This window comes from Neomonachus schauinslandi, chromosome 4, assembly GCF_002201575.2.
Source record: "Neomonachus schauinslandi chromosome 4, ASM220157v2, whole genome shotgun sequence".
NCBI classification, from domain to species: Eukaryota; Metazoa; Chordata; class Mammalia; order Carnivora; family Phocidae; genus Neomonachus; species Neomonachus schauinslandi.
In genome coordinates this window covers 26,910,459-26,925,194 of record NC_058406.1, presented here as the reverse complement: position 1 = coordinate 26,925,194, position 14,736 = coordinate 26,910,459, and the positions used below count along the sequence as shown (strand labels likewise).

Genomic DNA, 14,736 nt, shown 5'->3' with positions numbered 1-14,736 from the left:
AAAGGAATTTATGAATTAGAAGATTTTTCTTGGTTCTGTTTTTGAAAACTTACATTCAGTTTCCTTACAGTTGACCATGGACATATAATAGGTCCTTAGTAGTGTGTGTTGATTAAGTGAACCGTGAAACATTTCTGTCATATGTAGATGAAAGGAAGATGTATACGTGAGTGGATAATGGGGAGAGTGATCATAGGTGTTAGGCAGGGTGAGAGAAAGATGGGAACTTTCAGGTGTCACTTAGCTCAGTGATAAACCTCGATGGTATAATGTTAGTTAGTACTATAATTTACCTTCGACTTCATGTTTTAGAACATATAACTTGAGAGGTTTGCCTATGAATGTTACCTGACAGTTTCATTCTCAATTCTTTGTCCTAAACAGATCCACCTTATTTCTGGAATCATGTACTTAGAAGTTATTTCTCTTTCCTTAGATGAAGATGATTCATGCTCATTGCTAACAAAGGAGAGCAGCCACAATAGCAGCTTTGAGCTGATTGGCTCCATGATTCCATCCTATCAGCCTTGCAATAGACAGACAGGCCGTGGGACCAGTTTTTTCCCTACAGCAGGAGGATTCAGATCTCCTTCCCCTGGGCTATTTCGAGCCAGTTTGGTCAGCTCAGCTTCTAAGGTAAGATGGTAATTGTTTTCTAATCTCCTCCCCCTTTTACTTCCCACACTGCTAAATTAAGTGTGTCCAAGCCAACCAACTCCCACCACATTATGTATGTTCACTTTAAAGAAACCACCCCCTTTGTGTATTAAAAACAAGCCTCATCCAGTGTTCTTACTTTCCTGAAGATGTTTTTCTTTATTCCTCTCTTGGCTATGCATTGTCCTCCTCAATTGCAATTGCCTGAGAGTAGATAAAATCCTGCAAATAGCAACTTCTGTTGTTGTCATGACAGTGAATGACAATTATAAAATGTTTTGTTTTTGTTTGGTTTTGTTTTGGTGCCAGAGTTCAGGAAAGCTGTCTGAGCCTTCACTTCCCATCGAGGATTCCCAGGATCTGTATAACGCCTCCCCAGAGCCTAAGACACTTTTCCTAGGAGCCGGAGACTTCCAGTTTTGTTTAGAAGATGACACTCAGAGCCAACTGTTGGATGCAGATGGGTAGGTAGTTTTATGTTTCTGTGGGTGGGATGGTGCTGGGTACTGCTTAATTTGTTTAAAAATAAAGTGAGCTTCTGTCGCTCCATCTGTGCTTTCTCTTCTGAGAAAGAGAAGGTGTACAGACCATTAGTATTACATTCTGCAAGTTTGAACAAAGGCCCTCCAGAAAATAAAACGTAAATAGTCCTTGCTGACATTCTGATCCTTCGATCTCTGCTTTACAGATCCGTGGCACATTACGTGGACATAACACCAAGTTCTACTCTGGCATTGGAACCAAAAATTATCCTTTACCCCTTTACCTTTCAAATAGCATTTATTCTTTTATTAAACTCCCTCCCTCTTTAGATTATCACAAGGCTACAGTCTTTTGGTTTGGAATTCAGCATTTTTTTTTTTTTTAAGATTTTATTTATTTATTTGAGAGAGAGAATATGAGCGATGGGGAGGGGCATAGAGAGGGGGAGAAGCAGACTCCCTGCCAAGCAAGGAGCCCTACATGTGGCTCGATCCCAGGACCCCGAGATCATAACCTGAGCCGAAGGCAGATGCTTAACCAACTGAGCCACCCAGGCACCCCTGGGATTCAGCTTTTAAGTTAGGTTTTAGAAACATCCAATTTTTTTTCCCCATGGGGCGCCTGGGTGGCTCAGTCGGTTAAACGTCCTACTCTTGATTTCAGCTCAGGTCATGATCTCAGGGTTGTGAGATCAAGCCCTGCCTTGGGCTCCAGGCTGGGCATGGAGCCTGCCTAAGACTCTTTCTCTCTCCCTCTGCCCCTCCCCCCTTCTTAAAAAAAAAATCCTCTTTAGATTTTTTTACCTACTACTTTGTTTTTTCCCCTAGAGAATTTCTTATATTCTTCATTGTGTTTGTAGGTTCTTAAATGTTAGAAATCACAGGAATCAGTACCAGGCTTTGCAGCCTGGCTTGCCATTGGCCAGTATGGATGAGAATGCCATGGACGCTAACATGGATGAACTATTGGATCTGTGTACCGGAAAGTTCACATCTCAAACTGAAAAAACTCAGCCCAGGAAGAATGACAAGAAAGAGAACCTGGAGGAACTTCTGAATCTTTGTTCAGGAAAATTCACTTCTCAAGGTAAATAGCCAACAGAGAAAATCAGGCTCACCACAGCCAAATATCTTAAGTCAGTGTCTTTGAAAAGAAGCCTGTTACCCTTGGGTGAAAAGTTCACAGAAAACAGGGCTGTGCTGGATTCTTATGTATAGGCTGAATTCTTAGCTTCCTGACATTTGGAGCCCTTACTTTCTTAAGGTGGTAAAATGTCAACTTAAGCTTCAGCTTTTGCCATGCGATTTCTCATTTATGGTTAATATGCGTGCAAAGCTTAGAAGAGTGTTAGAGTATAGTTAATTTCATATAAATGCCTACTTGTTTCCACTTGCGTGTTCCATTCTCCCCGATGCTAGAATGTCAGCTCTATGTGAGCTGGAATTTTTGTTTTGTTCACTACCGTATCCCTTGTGCCTGGCACATAGTAAGCACCAAATAAGGATTTGTTGAATGAATGGATCTTTTTGGCAAGCTTACCTTAGAACTGTATTGAGCTGGGGAAAGAGGACAAAGCTGTTATTTCTTGGTGACAAATCTTTTTCTTTGTTGTAATATAGATGCCTCTACTCTGACTCCATCAGAGTTAAATAAGCAGGAGAAGGAGAGCAGCTTGGGGGATCCGATGGAAGAAGCACTTGCTCTTTGCTCAGGTTCTTTCCCCACAGACAGGTGAGTCTCAGTGATTGGAGGGAACGTAGGAAGGCCCAGTCTTCTGATAAAATCCTGAGGTCAGCAATAAGGAACCATCTTAGGGGCTTCCTATCCTGTCTGAGAGTCTTGCGGTACGTTTGAGTCTCGTTTGCAAAGTAAGGAAATTACAGTGCTTTCCTTTGGTTGGTGGAGAACAGGGTTAAAGAAAGCAAGCAAGAATATGGAGCGCCTGGGTGACTCAGTCGATTAAACGTCTGACTTGGGCTCAGGTCATGATCTCAGGGTCCTGGGATTGAGCCCCGTGTCAGGCCCCGAGTTGGGCTCCATGCTCAGCATGGAGTCTGCCTCTTTCTCTCCCTTTGCCCCTCCCCCCATTCGTGCTTTTTCTCTCTCTCTCAAATAAATAAATAAAATCTTTAAAACAAAACAAAACAAAAATGGCAAGAATAGAGACCTAGAGCTAAAGCTGGGAGGCAGACAGTGCAGAGCACCAGGCACTGCTCATTCCTCTGGCTCTGATCCGCTGCTGTACCAAGGCTCCAGTCAGGCCTGTGTCTGCCTCCTTGAGTAGGCCAGGATCCCATCTAAGCAGCCCTCCTACAGCAGCTCCCTGCTCCAGGGGGCCTGACGGAGTTCCAGACCAGTGTTCTCTCCTGGGATGTTGCCGTGGCAGCCATGTTTATTTGTTTGTTTAAAGGATTTTTATTTATTTATTTGAAAGAGAGAGAATAAGCGGGGAGGTGGGGGAGAGGGAGAAGCAGGCTCCCCGATGAGCAGGGAGCCCGATACGCGGCTCGATCACAGGACTCTGAGATCATGACCTGAGCCAAAGGCAGACGCTTAACTGACCAAGCCACCCAGGCACTCCAGCAGCCACGATTATTGGTGCTGGGGCTACCACAGTTAGTGTGGCTGGTTCAGGGGCTGGCTCTGGAAGCCAGTGTTTGCAGCTTCATCATTGGCTGTGCCAGGAACCCGTCTGTCAAGCAGCAGCTCTTCTCCTGTGCCGTTCTGGGCTTTCCCCTGTCTGAGGACAGAGGGCTCTTCTGTGGGATGGTCGCCTTCCTCATTCTCTTCACCATGTGAGACTCCGCGGGGGTTGCCTACCTGTCCCTGCTGCTTCGACTTCAGGCCATGGCTGGTGTTAAAAGTGTGCTAAGCTTTACCATTAAACACAACATTTCTCTTAAAAAAAAAAAAGGCAAGGGCGCCTGGGTGGCTCAGTTGGTTAAGCGACTGCCTTCGGCTCAGGTCATGATCCTGGAGTCCCGGGATCAAGTCCCGCATCGGGCTCCCTGCTCAGCAGGGAGTCTGCTTCTCCCTCTGACCCTCCCCCCTCTCCTGCTCTCTGTCTGTCATTCTCTCTCTCTCAAATAAATAAATAAAATCTTTAAAAAATAAAAAAATTTAAAAAAATAATTTAAAAAAGGCAAATTAAAATATTTGTATGCGTGTATTTTTTTAAAAGTTTGTGCATGCACTTTACAGAGTAAATTAAATTCTATTTCATTTTTCAGATAACTTATAACCAATTACTATTTAGTGTTCTTTTAGAGAACACTAAAAATTCAAAGAATTATCAGTGATTGAAAATAATCAGTATAGGGACACCTGGGTGGCTCAGTTGGTTAAGCATCTGCCTTCAGCTCAGGTCATGATCCCAGGTGGGATCGAGCCCCGCATCAGGCTCCCTGCTCCGCGGGGAGTCTGCTTCTCCCTCTGCCTGCCGCTCCCCCTGCTTGTGCTCTTGCTCTCTCTCTCTCTCTCTGACCCAAATAAATAAATAAAATCTTTTAAATAAAAAAAAGAAAATAATCAATATATAGTTTAAGACTATATGTACTCAGATGTTTAAAACAGTCTTTGCATTTGACAGTAAGAATCAAAATCCCTTCAGTGTGCCTTTGTCAACTAATATGTGACCAGCAAGGAAAACTTTGGAAGTATTTATTAAATATTATACTATGGATATAGGCAAAAGTACAGGCTTTGCAATTTGGGATCTTGATGCTAAATTGTCAAATCCCCCTACACCAGAAATAAGGGACAGAAAAGCAACTATTTACCCATATTCTTAATCACTTTGAAGATGCATGAACTGAGCTCAGCTGCTTTGTTTACATATCTTACATACCCAGGCCTCTCCTGCAGCCAATGTGCACTGCTGTCTTTGCTCACTCCTCTTTTAAAATAGGAATTAATATTTCCTGGAAGTTCAATTTGGTAACCCTCTACAACTTTAGGATATTTTGTCTAGATACAGTACTTTCTTCCCTGCTAGGGGCGTCACTGGGGCCCTTACCTGTGGGAAAGGAGGAGGAAGTCGAAAAGTTGCAAGTGGAATAGAAGATAGGCTTGATTGAGTTCATGATATTTGTCATGGGGTTTTCCCTAGCTGTGGAAAAACTCAGGCTAGTAAGCATTTCTCTGTTTAAAGTCCGACAAGGCAATTTGAAATAATTCATTGTTCTTACCCAATTTCTAAGTGCTCTTTTTCTTACCAAGCCTACTGTAATTGGGGGAAATGTTTGGGTACAAGTAAAACATTCTTTGGATCATGTTCAAAGCCTATTAACATTGTACCTAAAATGATAGGCCATTTTGCCTCATTTACTTGCCAAAATAGCCACTTTTTTTTTTTTTAAAGATTTTATTTATTTATTTGAGAGAGAGAGAATGAGAGACAGAGAGCACGAGAGGGAAGAGGGTCAGAGGGAGAAGCAGACCCCTTGCTGAGCAGAGAGCCCGATGCGGGACTCGATCCCAGGACTCCAGGATCATGACCTGAGCCGAAGGTAGTCGCTTAACCAACTGAGCCACCCAGGCGCCCAAAATAGCCACTTTCTAAGTTAAGGAAATTTTGAGGTAGGCTTACAGCATTCTTGTTGTATTTCATTTTAGATTGTAAACTCGATGGCAGGGACACTATGTTGTTAATTGTGTTTTTACATAGCAACCATTGCAGTATACTCTTGGTGCTTAATAAATGTTCATAATTATTAAGAATAAAAAGGCAAGGGGCGCCTGGGTGGATCAGTCGTTAGGCATCTGCCTTCAGTTCAGGTCATGGTCCCGAGGTCCTGGGATCAAGCCCTGCATCAGGCTCCCTGCTCCGCGGGAAGCCTGCTTCTTCCTCTCCCTCTGCCTGCTGCTTCCCCTGCTTGTACATTCTCTCTCTGTCAAAAATAAATAAAATCTTAAAAAAAAAAAGAATAAAAAGGCAAGAATAAGCACGTGAAAGTGTTCAACACTAATGATTAGAGAAATGCAAATCAAAACCACAATAAGATACTACCTCACACCCATTAGGATGGCTACTATTTAAAAAAAAAAACCCCACAAAATAACAAGTGTTTGTGAGGATATGGAGAAATTGGAACCCTTATCCACTGCTGGTGGGAATGTAAACTGTTGAAGCTTCTGTGGAAATCAGAATGGCAGTGTCTCAAAAAATTAAAAATAGAATATGATCCAGCAATTCCACTTTCAAGTATATTCACAAAAGAAGTGAAAACAGGGTCTCAGATATTTGTATACCTATGTTCATCGTAGCATTATTCATAATGATCAAAAAGTGGAAGCATCCCGGGGCGCCTGGGTGGCTCAGTCGTTAAGCGTCTGCCTTCGGCTCAGGTCATGGTCCCGGGGTCCTGGGATTGAGCCCCGCATTGGGCTCCCTGCTCAGCGGGAGGCCTGCTTCTCCCTCTCCCACTCCCCCTGCTTGTGTTCCCTCTCGCTGTGCCTCTCTGTGAAATAAAGAAATAAAATCTTTTAAAAAAAAATGGAAGCGGGGCGCCTGGGTGGCTCAGTTGTTAAGCGTCTGCCTTCGGCTCAGGTCATGATCCCAGGGTTCTGGGATCGAGCCCCACATCGGGCTCCCTGCTCAGCGGGAAGCCTGCTTCTCCCTCTCCCACTCCCCCTGCTTGTGTTCCCTCTCTCGCTATGTCTCTCTCTGTCAAATAAATAAAATCTTTAAAAAAATAAAAAAAATAAAAAAATAAAAAAAAAGGGAAGCATCCCAAGTGGAGAAACAAAATGTGGTAGACACACACACACACACACACAAAATGGATTAGTCATCCTTAAAAAGGAAGGAAATTCTGACACATGTGACAACATGAATGAACCTTGAGGACATTATGCTAGGTGAAATAAGCCAGTCCCAAAACACAAATACTGTAGGATTCCACTTAGATGAGGTACTGAGAGTAGTCAAATTCATAGAGACAGAAAGTAGAAGGGTAGTTGCCAGGATCTGAGGGGAGGGAAGAGTGGGGAACTGTTGTTTAAAGGATACAGAGTTTTGGGGCACTTGGGTGACTCAGTCAGTTAAGCGTCTGACTCTTGATTTCGGCTCAGGTCATGGTCTTAGGGTCTTGAGATCAAATCCTGCTTCGGGCTCTGCGCTGGGCATTGTGCTTATGTTATGTGTATTTTGTTTGTTTGTTTCCTAGGCAAAGAACTTTATTACCTTGTTTCAAACTTTATTCCCAGGCTTCTTCAGCTTAATTAGCTGCAGAGAATGAATTGTGTATAAGCAAAACCTGAAAAGAGCTGCAGTGTCCAAGGGGCTTGGGCTTAAAAATATTAGAGCTCTAGATTTTATCAGATCCATGAACAAAATTTTGAAAAGCAGTCATATAAAATAGCAGCTCCCAGTAACTTCAGCTTCTTTAGAAGTTGACTCCATTCAGTTTGCTTCATTCTTGGAAGCTTCATCAAAATTCTCCACAAGATCTGGAACTTCATCATCCTCCTCCTCCTCTCCGATAGCAAGTAGTGCTTTTCCAGCCACAGATTGTGTGGGCAGAGCTTCAGCCAGTCTTCTTCAACTAGTCAGACTGTCTGCACCAAGTTGGTTTAAGATCCTGGGTAGCATTTCTGTCAGCTGCTTTGTCTCAGCCTGGCCTGTGATGGTGAAAGTTCGCTGCTAGCGACGCCTGAACTTTGGGGTTGTTAGAGTGCATCACTGTTCCTTGGTTTGTGAACATAGTCACTTCTTCAATACCAGAGATACTGTTTACCCCTAACTTCTTTAAGGAGAACTGAAGTTTTTTATCATCTGCTGTAGCCGTTCTATGAACCACCTTCTTTGGATGAGCAGTTCCTTTCCCACCAATGCGCACTTGTGCTTGCAGTTTGGCGAGTTTCTCCTGGTTCATGATAGTTTCTTTCATCTTGTTGGATCAGAAATGGGACCGCGAGGGGGAATAGGGTTGGCGCTCAGGGTGTCTTGGGCGGGCCAGCTGAGATGCGGTGCCTTATGTTATGTGTATTTTATCACAAATTTTTTTTTAAAGGCAAGGTATCTTGTTTCCTGTTTCTTAAAGAGATTGTTGGTGCCAATAAAATATTTTCAATTCCTAAGTTGGCTGAATCCTTGTAGTTTGCTTTCAACAACCTATTTATTGGTTTCTTGATTTGCACTTTAGGGAAGAAGAAGGTGAAGAGGAGGAATTTGGAGACTTTCGGCTTATCCCAAATGATAATGAGTTTGATAGTGATGAGGTGAGTTTGAAGGGAACAGAGTAATCCTAACTGAACTCCAGGTGTTGCTGCTGCTGTCTGTCTTTTTCCTAGTCTGAGTTGTTGAGAATTCTAAGTTTGGCATGTCATCCGAAGCCATTTCCTAGAATGAGATGTTTGGGCAGAAGTTTATTCCTGTTTTAGTTGAGGACATGTTCTATTCTGCTTAACTCTTATGTGTGATACTCTGATTTTTCAGGATGAACACAGTAACTCTGCTAATGAAGATCTGGCCCTGGAAGACCATGAAGATGATGATGAGGAAGAGGTCCTGAAGCAGTCTGAGAGGTTGAAAAGGCAAATGTAGGTGTTATGTCCATTCCTTCCATTGCTAGAGAAAGTTCTCCTAACGGTTGAGTTGTAGCTTGGTACCGTTTACCTAAGTCTGCTGGGTCTGTTGCTGTTAACAGACCTGATCAACACAGATTAAATAAACCCCATTCACATGATATCTCTTGAGTCTTCAAAGATGGTTATGTACTCCCTTAAGTGAGTTCTATACTAAATATCTCTAGTTCCTTCAGCTGTTTCTCACATGATGTTGCTTCCTGACTCCTCACGTCCTAGATACTCTCTTTATCCTCAGGTGTGGTCTGACTCCCGCTGTGGGTAGCGGTACAACCATGATCTGGACGCACACTACTTGTAAAGTAACCAAAGATCATAAGAGCTAAGTCACTATAGATCCTGAGGATTTAGTAGACAACAAAAATTCCTTGTCTAGGAGTAGGGTCTTTTACTGTCATTTCAGGTTTTCCTCATCCTAGTGTTGGGCATATGACCTCCCGTTCATTTTTTTTTTAACGTTTCGTTTTTCTGCTCATGAAAGTAAACCATTTATTTTAGAATATTTAAAAGAAGACAGAAAGCTACAAATAAAAATCATCTGTGTTCACCATCCAAGTATTTAATGAATGTGTGGATGGTAGATTGCTCCATAACCATTTTTATGCATATATTTTCATATAGTTGAGATCTGTGCAGGTTTGTTTGGTTTTTTTTGTATGTACACTTTTGCATCTTGCTTTTTCTCACTTAGGATATCCATAAGCATTTTCCTGTGATGTTAAAAGTTTTATAAATACCATTTTAATAGGTATTCAATATTATATTTTACGCGGATGACTTTCGGAATTAACATTTGGATATCATATTGATCCCTACTAGCTTTATATTATTGTCTCTAGCCCATCATTCCATTCTATTAAGATCAAGTTTAGGGTTCTAATTTGTCATTTTTCAGATTAACTATCTCCTACAGCTTTGGGTCATCTATAGATTTTTCTAAAGAAGTGGTTCTTAAACCTTATTTAACTGCAAAGTCTTTTGTCCAAATGAAATCTTAGAAAGAATGACAGCTAAAAGTTGAACTGCTCCAAAGGGGCTAATGGGACGATTAGAGAACTCAGTGGCTAGTAGCCCTCCGAAGGAATTCCTCAGGAACCCTAGAATTTAGAGGAACTCAGCTTTAAAAGAATAACGTAAGTCTGGGGTGCTGAGGTGGCTCAGTCAGTTAAGTGTCTGCCTTCAGCTCAGGTCATGATCCCAGGGTCCTGGGATCGAGCCCCGCATCTGTTTCCTGCTCAGCAGGGAGCCTGCTTCTCCGTCTCCGGCTCCCCCTGCTTGTGAGATCTCTCTCTCTCTCTCTGTCAAATAAATAAATAAAATCTTTAAAAAAAATAACATAAGTCTTTGGTAAAAATCAGCCTTCAGATAGCCATCAAACTTCTACCACTCATGACCAGAGATGACAGGACTTTGAGCCCAAAGTGACAGCAGATTTGTTCCCAGTAGGAACTGAGGTCACAAAAACTAGTAGTGGTTTTACTTATCAGTAACTCTGAGCCTCAGTCATGCCTCTAACTTAGGGGTCGAGATCTGGTGGCTGTAAGGGATCCCAATCTATTATGTCTTTATACCATACCATCTCTAATCTGTCTCCCAACACTGGTGAGCTTAAATACAGAACAGAATAATCTGAACCTGCCAGCAGGTATGTCCCAAATGTATAGAGGAGATTGGGATTCTGGCTTTAAAGAATCTAGGCTCTGCTACCTCCTAGTTGTGTGACTTTGGGTAATTTATTTACTCTCTTTCATCTCTATTTACTCTTACTCATTTCATTCAACTGTAAATTGAAGGGAATAATAGTCTTCCCCCCTGAGATAATGCCACAATGCCTGGAAAGGACAGTTATTGGCATACAGTGTGTATTAAATGATAGACTTTAAGTATCTTCAAAATATATTATTAAAATTTAAGTGGCTCTATGTTCTGCTTTTCTCACTGCATCCATAGTCTGTGTATGTTTGTATTCATTGTTGCATTTCTAATCTTTACAATTCTTTTCTAGGAGATTGAAGAAATACCTGGAGGATGAGGCAGAGGTGTCGGGGAGTGATGTGGGAAGTGAAGATGAGTATGATGGGGAAGAGCTTGACGAATATGAACAGGACGAAATTGATGAAGTACTTCCTTCTGACGAGGAGCTGCAGAATCAAATCAAGAAAATACACATGTCAGTATCCCAACAGGCCCCTTCTGCATAATGGGGTGTTTCTACGACCAGCCAGAGTGGTCCCGGTTTTGAATGCTGTACTTTCCCCGCAGGAAAACGATGTTGGATGATGATAAGCGAGAGCTACGTTTATACCAAGAGAGGTACCTCGCTGATGGGGATCTGCACAGTGACGGTCCTGGCCGAATGAGGAAATTCCGATGGAAAAACATAGGTATCTTGGTCATTGCTTTCGGAAACAAAATGGTACGGCATCCGTGTTTGTCCAGTTTAAGACAGCAAGTGGAAATCAAAACCGCAGCAGGCTGTTGAGGAGGACCTGGCCGTAACCGTGACTTTGTGTTAGTGGGGAAAGCTTGTGTCGGTGTATGATGAGCGATGAGTTCTGTGTGTCTGTCCGGGCACCTTCTCCCAGGAGACTGCGGAATGCTGATAGCCTTGACTCTTTGCTTTAGATGATGCTTCCCAGATGGACTTGTTCCACAGAGACTCTGATGATGATCAGATCGAAGAGCAGCTTGATGAGACAGAAGCCCTTTGGAGGAAGGAGCGAATTGAACGAGAGCAGTGGCTTCGGGACCAGGTAGGAAGTCTGTAAGAACGTCCTCTGTTCTGTCCCTAGTTTATGAGGAGGAGAGGACCCACTCACCTCACTGGTCAGGCTAGTTTCAAAATCTTGGGCAACTTATTGCTGTCCCTTTTAATCCTTGAATTTTCTTTTGTGCTTTGAGAAGATGATCATGAGCAGTTCAATTTGTATTTGTTTGTCCAATATCAATTTTTTTGCCTATAGCAACAAAGGTTGCAAAAAAGAAAGCAAATGATATCCCCGGTACCTTAGCTTCACAATCCAGGCTATGCCATTTGGGGACGCGGTAGACTTCCGTTAATATTGATTTTTATTTTCAGGCACAGCAGGGGAAAATTGCAGCTGAAGAAGACGACATTGGGGAAGACAGTCAGTTTATGATGCTAGCCAAGAAAGTTACAGCCAAAGCACTACAGAAAAATGGTGAGCTCTTGGCCCTCCTTTGGGTCCAGCCCCCTGGACCGTTCGTGCTGGAGCCTTGGAAGCGACTGCAGCCTTAGGGACTGTTGCGGCTTAGGCATGGTCCTGTGTCTAACATTGTCTTAAAGAGGGTCCTCCAAGATGGGAAATGACAGTGTTTTTGGATCTTAGACTATTGGGCAGTGGACATTGTACTTGTGAGTATAGGTAGCTGGTTTGACTTTATCTTTTAACGCAGCTCAGAGTAGGAATTCTGGCTTCTTTATTTAGTTGCCCAGGATTGTGTCAGAGCTAGACTTTGAACCTAGATATATCTAATTCCAGAATGAGGCTCTTAAACACTATTCTGTACTCTTACCATGCTTGTTTTTGCTTATTACTGTTAACTATTTGTCAACGTTCAAGTTGGTCGTCTGTCTTCCTGCCGCTCCTTACTATAGTTTCAAGTCACCATTATAAAATAATCCGAGTTTTTAAGCTTTAGTTTATTCGTTTAGTTACAGGCTTCTTAGCTTGTTTAGATTTAAAGGTAATTCTACCCAGCTTTGCCCAGAATAAGCCTTTCTGTCTTGTCTTTTCAGCCAGTCATGCTGTGGTTATTCAAGAACCAAAGTCTTTACTCAGAAATCCTTTTGAAGCCATCAGGCCGGAAAGTGCCCACCAGGTTGGTTGGGGACTTGGTTAGGCGGATGTCATGATCTGCAAGGTTCTATAGGCCCAGGTCAGGCTAAGGGAGTACTCTGTCATTAGCGGAGGGAGGTGGCTGCAGGAAATGAAAGTAGATGTCAAAAGATTCTGCTCTTTCTTTTTTACTTGAGTGGGGTAGGAATATGTCCCCTCAAGACCTGGGGAGGCAGGGTGGGACTGACTTCTCATTCTTCCCTTGGCACTTGGGATCTGATGCCAACCGACTCTTCTCTCTTCAGCTGAAGACAGGCTCACTGCTAAACCAGCCCAAAGCTGTGCTTCAGAAACTGGCTGCCCTCTCTGACCTGAACCCCAGTGCACCCCGAAATTTAAGAAACTTTGTCTTCCATACACTTTCTCCTGTTAAGACTGAGGCAGCGAAGGAATCATCTAAGCCTCAGGTAGGGAATTTGAGAACTGATTTGGTGGCTCTCCAGGGCAAGATTGATTGATTTTTAAATAAAAAATATAGATATTTCTGGCTTAAAGGCTTATGCTGGCGTGTTAATCTTGCACTCCCCAATGAAGTACCTCCAGTAGGTAATCAGCTTTGAAAGTTTCCTGGAAAGATTATATTTCTCTTTTTCCTAAATATCCATGATTTAACTATGTGTTCTTAAGAGCTAATGGAAGGTAAGTACTTGTATGAGGGTCTTGAGCTGGTCCTGACTCTTTCTCTGCTCTCTAGGTAAGGAGAAGGGCTCCATCTTTAATGACATCCCCTTCACCCAAGCGCCTCAAAACAGATGATAGCACTTCAGGATTGAAGCAAAGCATCTTCAGATACTTGGAAAGCTAATATCATCAAGGGTGCTGGCACTTATGTTGAGACTGCTTTGAGAAGTTTCTGGCGTTGAAGATTGGAACTGATGCTCACATGGATGACCTCCCCTCTGCTCCCCTTTATAATCAGTGCATTAAGATTATGGACAGAGATTTCAGTTCTTTCCACTGCATCGCTCTGGACGTCTTTTTCCTTTCCTAGTATTATTTCCTGGGTTGGCCACTAATCTTAATTCTGCAGTGTTTACATTAATTCATGGATGCTTGGGTGAAGGCTCACTTCCTCCATTATACATTTGACATTTTATCCTAGCAGCCTCCTGGTTTGATAGCTCTTTGTGAAAGGGGTGGCTGGAGGAGGAGGATGAAAAAGTGTGGCATTACGGAAAATTCCAGAAAACAGGGAATGCCGATGTCGATACCAGTAGGAATCCTTCACACCCTAAGATGTGCCCCACAGTGACCTGGACTCAGTGAAAGAGCCTTCTTGGAGGACCTTGGAACCAACAGATGGGCCGTTATATTTGTCTCGCCCCTTCCATTTTCCTGTATTCCTCTTCCCGAGGCAGCCTCAACTTGCCGATTAACATTTGCTTCCCCTATAGTAAGGACTCAAATCAGTACCCAAGTCAGAAAGATGTTTGCCCTAATTTTCTGGACTACGAGGATGAAGATTAAGGGTTATATACACCCGATGTCTTCAACATTATGTATCCGATGGGGCAGAGAGAGCTCTCTCCTGGGATTAAATTCTCAATGTGAAACAAAGTTGCTCAAGGACCTCCCTTCTCATCCTGACAAAAAGACATATAACCATTATTTATTGCATTCAACTGGATTTATTACATTGCCCTGACCAGAGGACAACAGTTCATTGCTTATTTAGAGAGAAGACCACTATCGAGTTTATAATCAAAATATTGTTGAAGAGAATTGCCCCCCCACTCCCAATTTTCCCTGAACAATCATGAGGCTCTCAGAATTCTAGACAGATTCTCCCCCCCACCCCCCAGAACTGAGTGTCACTGCTGCTTTGGAAAAACACCATGTGAATACTGTGGTTTCACTGTCAGGAACTGGACTTGACAAATTGGATGAATTGTGCCAGTTTGTGATGGGCAGATGGGGAACACCAATTTAATTGCTGGAGTTAGGGTGTAGGTTTTCTACAGTTGCTTCTAATACACAAGATGCTGACTTTGAATTTGTATATTTGTAATCTTGTAATGGGGAAAATGTATATAAAGATGTTTTAATATGTATGTAGTGTTTCAATAAATCTCAGTGCCTGAAGGCAGGGTTTGCTGTCCAGATTGGGTCCTCATTCTTAGGTCAGTACCTGTCTAATGTTCAGGAGCAT

At 42.7% G+C, this 14,736-nt stretch overlaps 1 protein-coding gene and 1 pseudogene across 2 annotated transcripts in view; one reads left to right on the top strand and one right to left on the bottom strand.

Moving 5' to 3' along the window:
- The window catches only part of CLSPN (claspin), a 32,086-nt gene extending 18,694 nt beyond the window's left edge, over positions 1 to 13,392 (top strand). For both annotated transcript variants that reach the window (XM_021683694.2, XM_021683693.2), the window contains 13 exons: positions 437 to 636; positions 967 to 1,121; positions 2,000 to 2,226; positions 2,760 to 2,871; positions 8,286 to 8,361; positions 8,579 to 8,682; positions 10,733 to 10,897; positions 10,990 to 11,111; positions 11,353 to 11,480; positions 11,807 to 11,909; positions 12,488 to 12,570; positions 12,833 to 12,994; positions 13,282 to 13,392. In XM_021683694.2, coding sequence (XP_021539369.1) covers positions 437 to 636; positions 967 to 1,121; positions 2,000 to 2,226; positions 2,760 to 2,871; positions 8,286 to 8,361; positions 8,579 to 8,682; positions 10,733 to 10,897; positions 10,990 to 11,111; positions 11,353 to 11,480; positions 11,807 to 11,909; positions 12,488 to 12,570; positions 12,833 to 12,994; positions 13,282 to 13,392 — 1,748 coding nt within the window. The remainder of the gene's footprint in view (positions 1 to 436; positions 637 to 966; positions 1,122 to 1,999; positions 2,227 to 2,759; positions 2,872 to 8,285; positions 8,362 to 8,578; positions 8,683 to 10,732; positions 10,898 to 10,989; positions 11,112 to 11,352; positions 11,481 to 11,806; positions 11,910 to 12,487; positions 12,571 to 12,832; positions 12,995 to 13,281) is intronic.
- LOC110574887 lies at positions 7,544 to 8,030 on the bottom strand (annotated as a pseudogene).
- Positions 13,393 to 14,736: the final 1,344 nt, after the last annotated feature.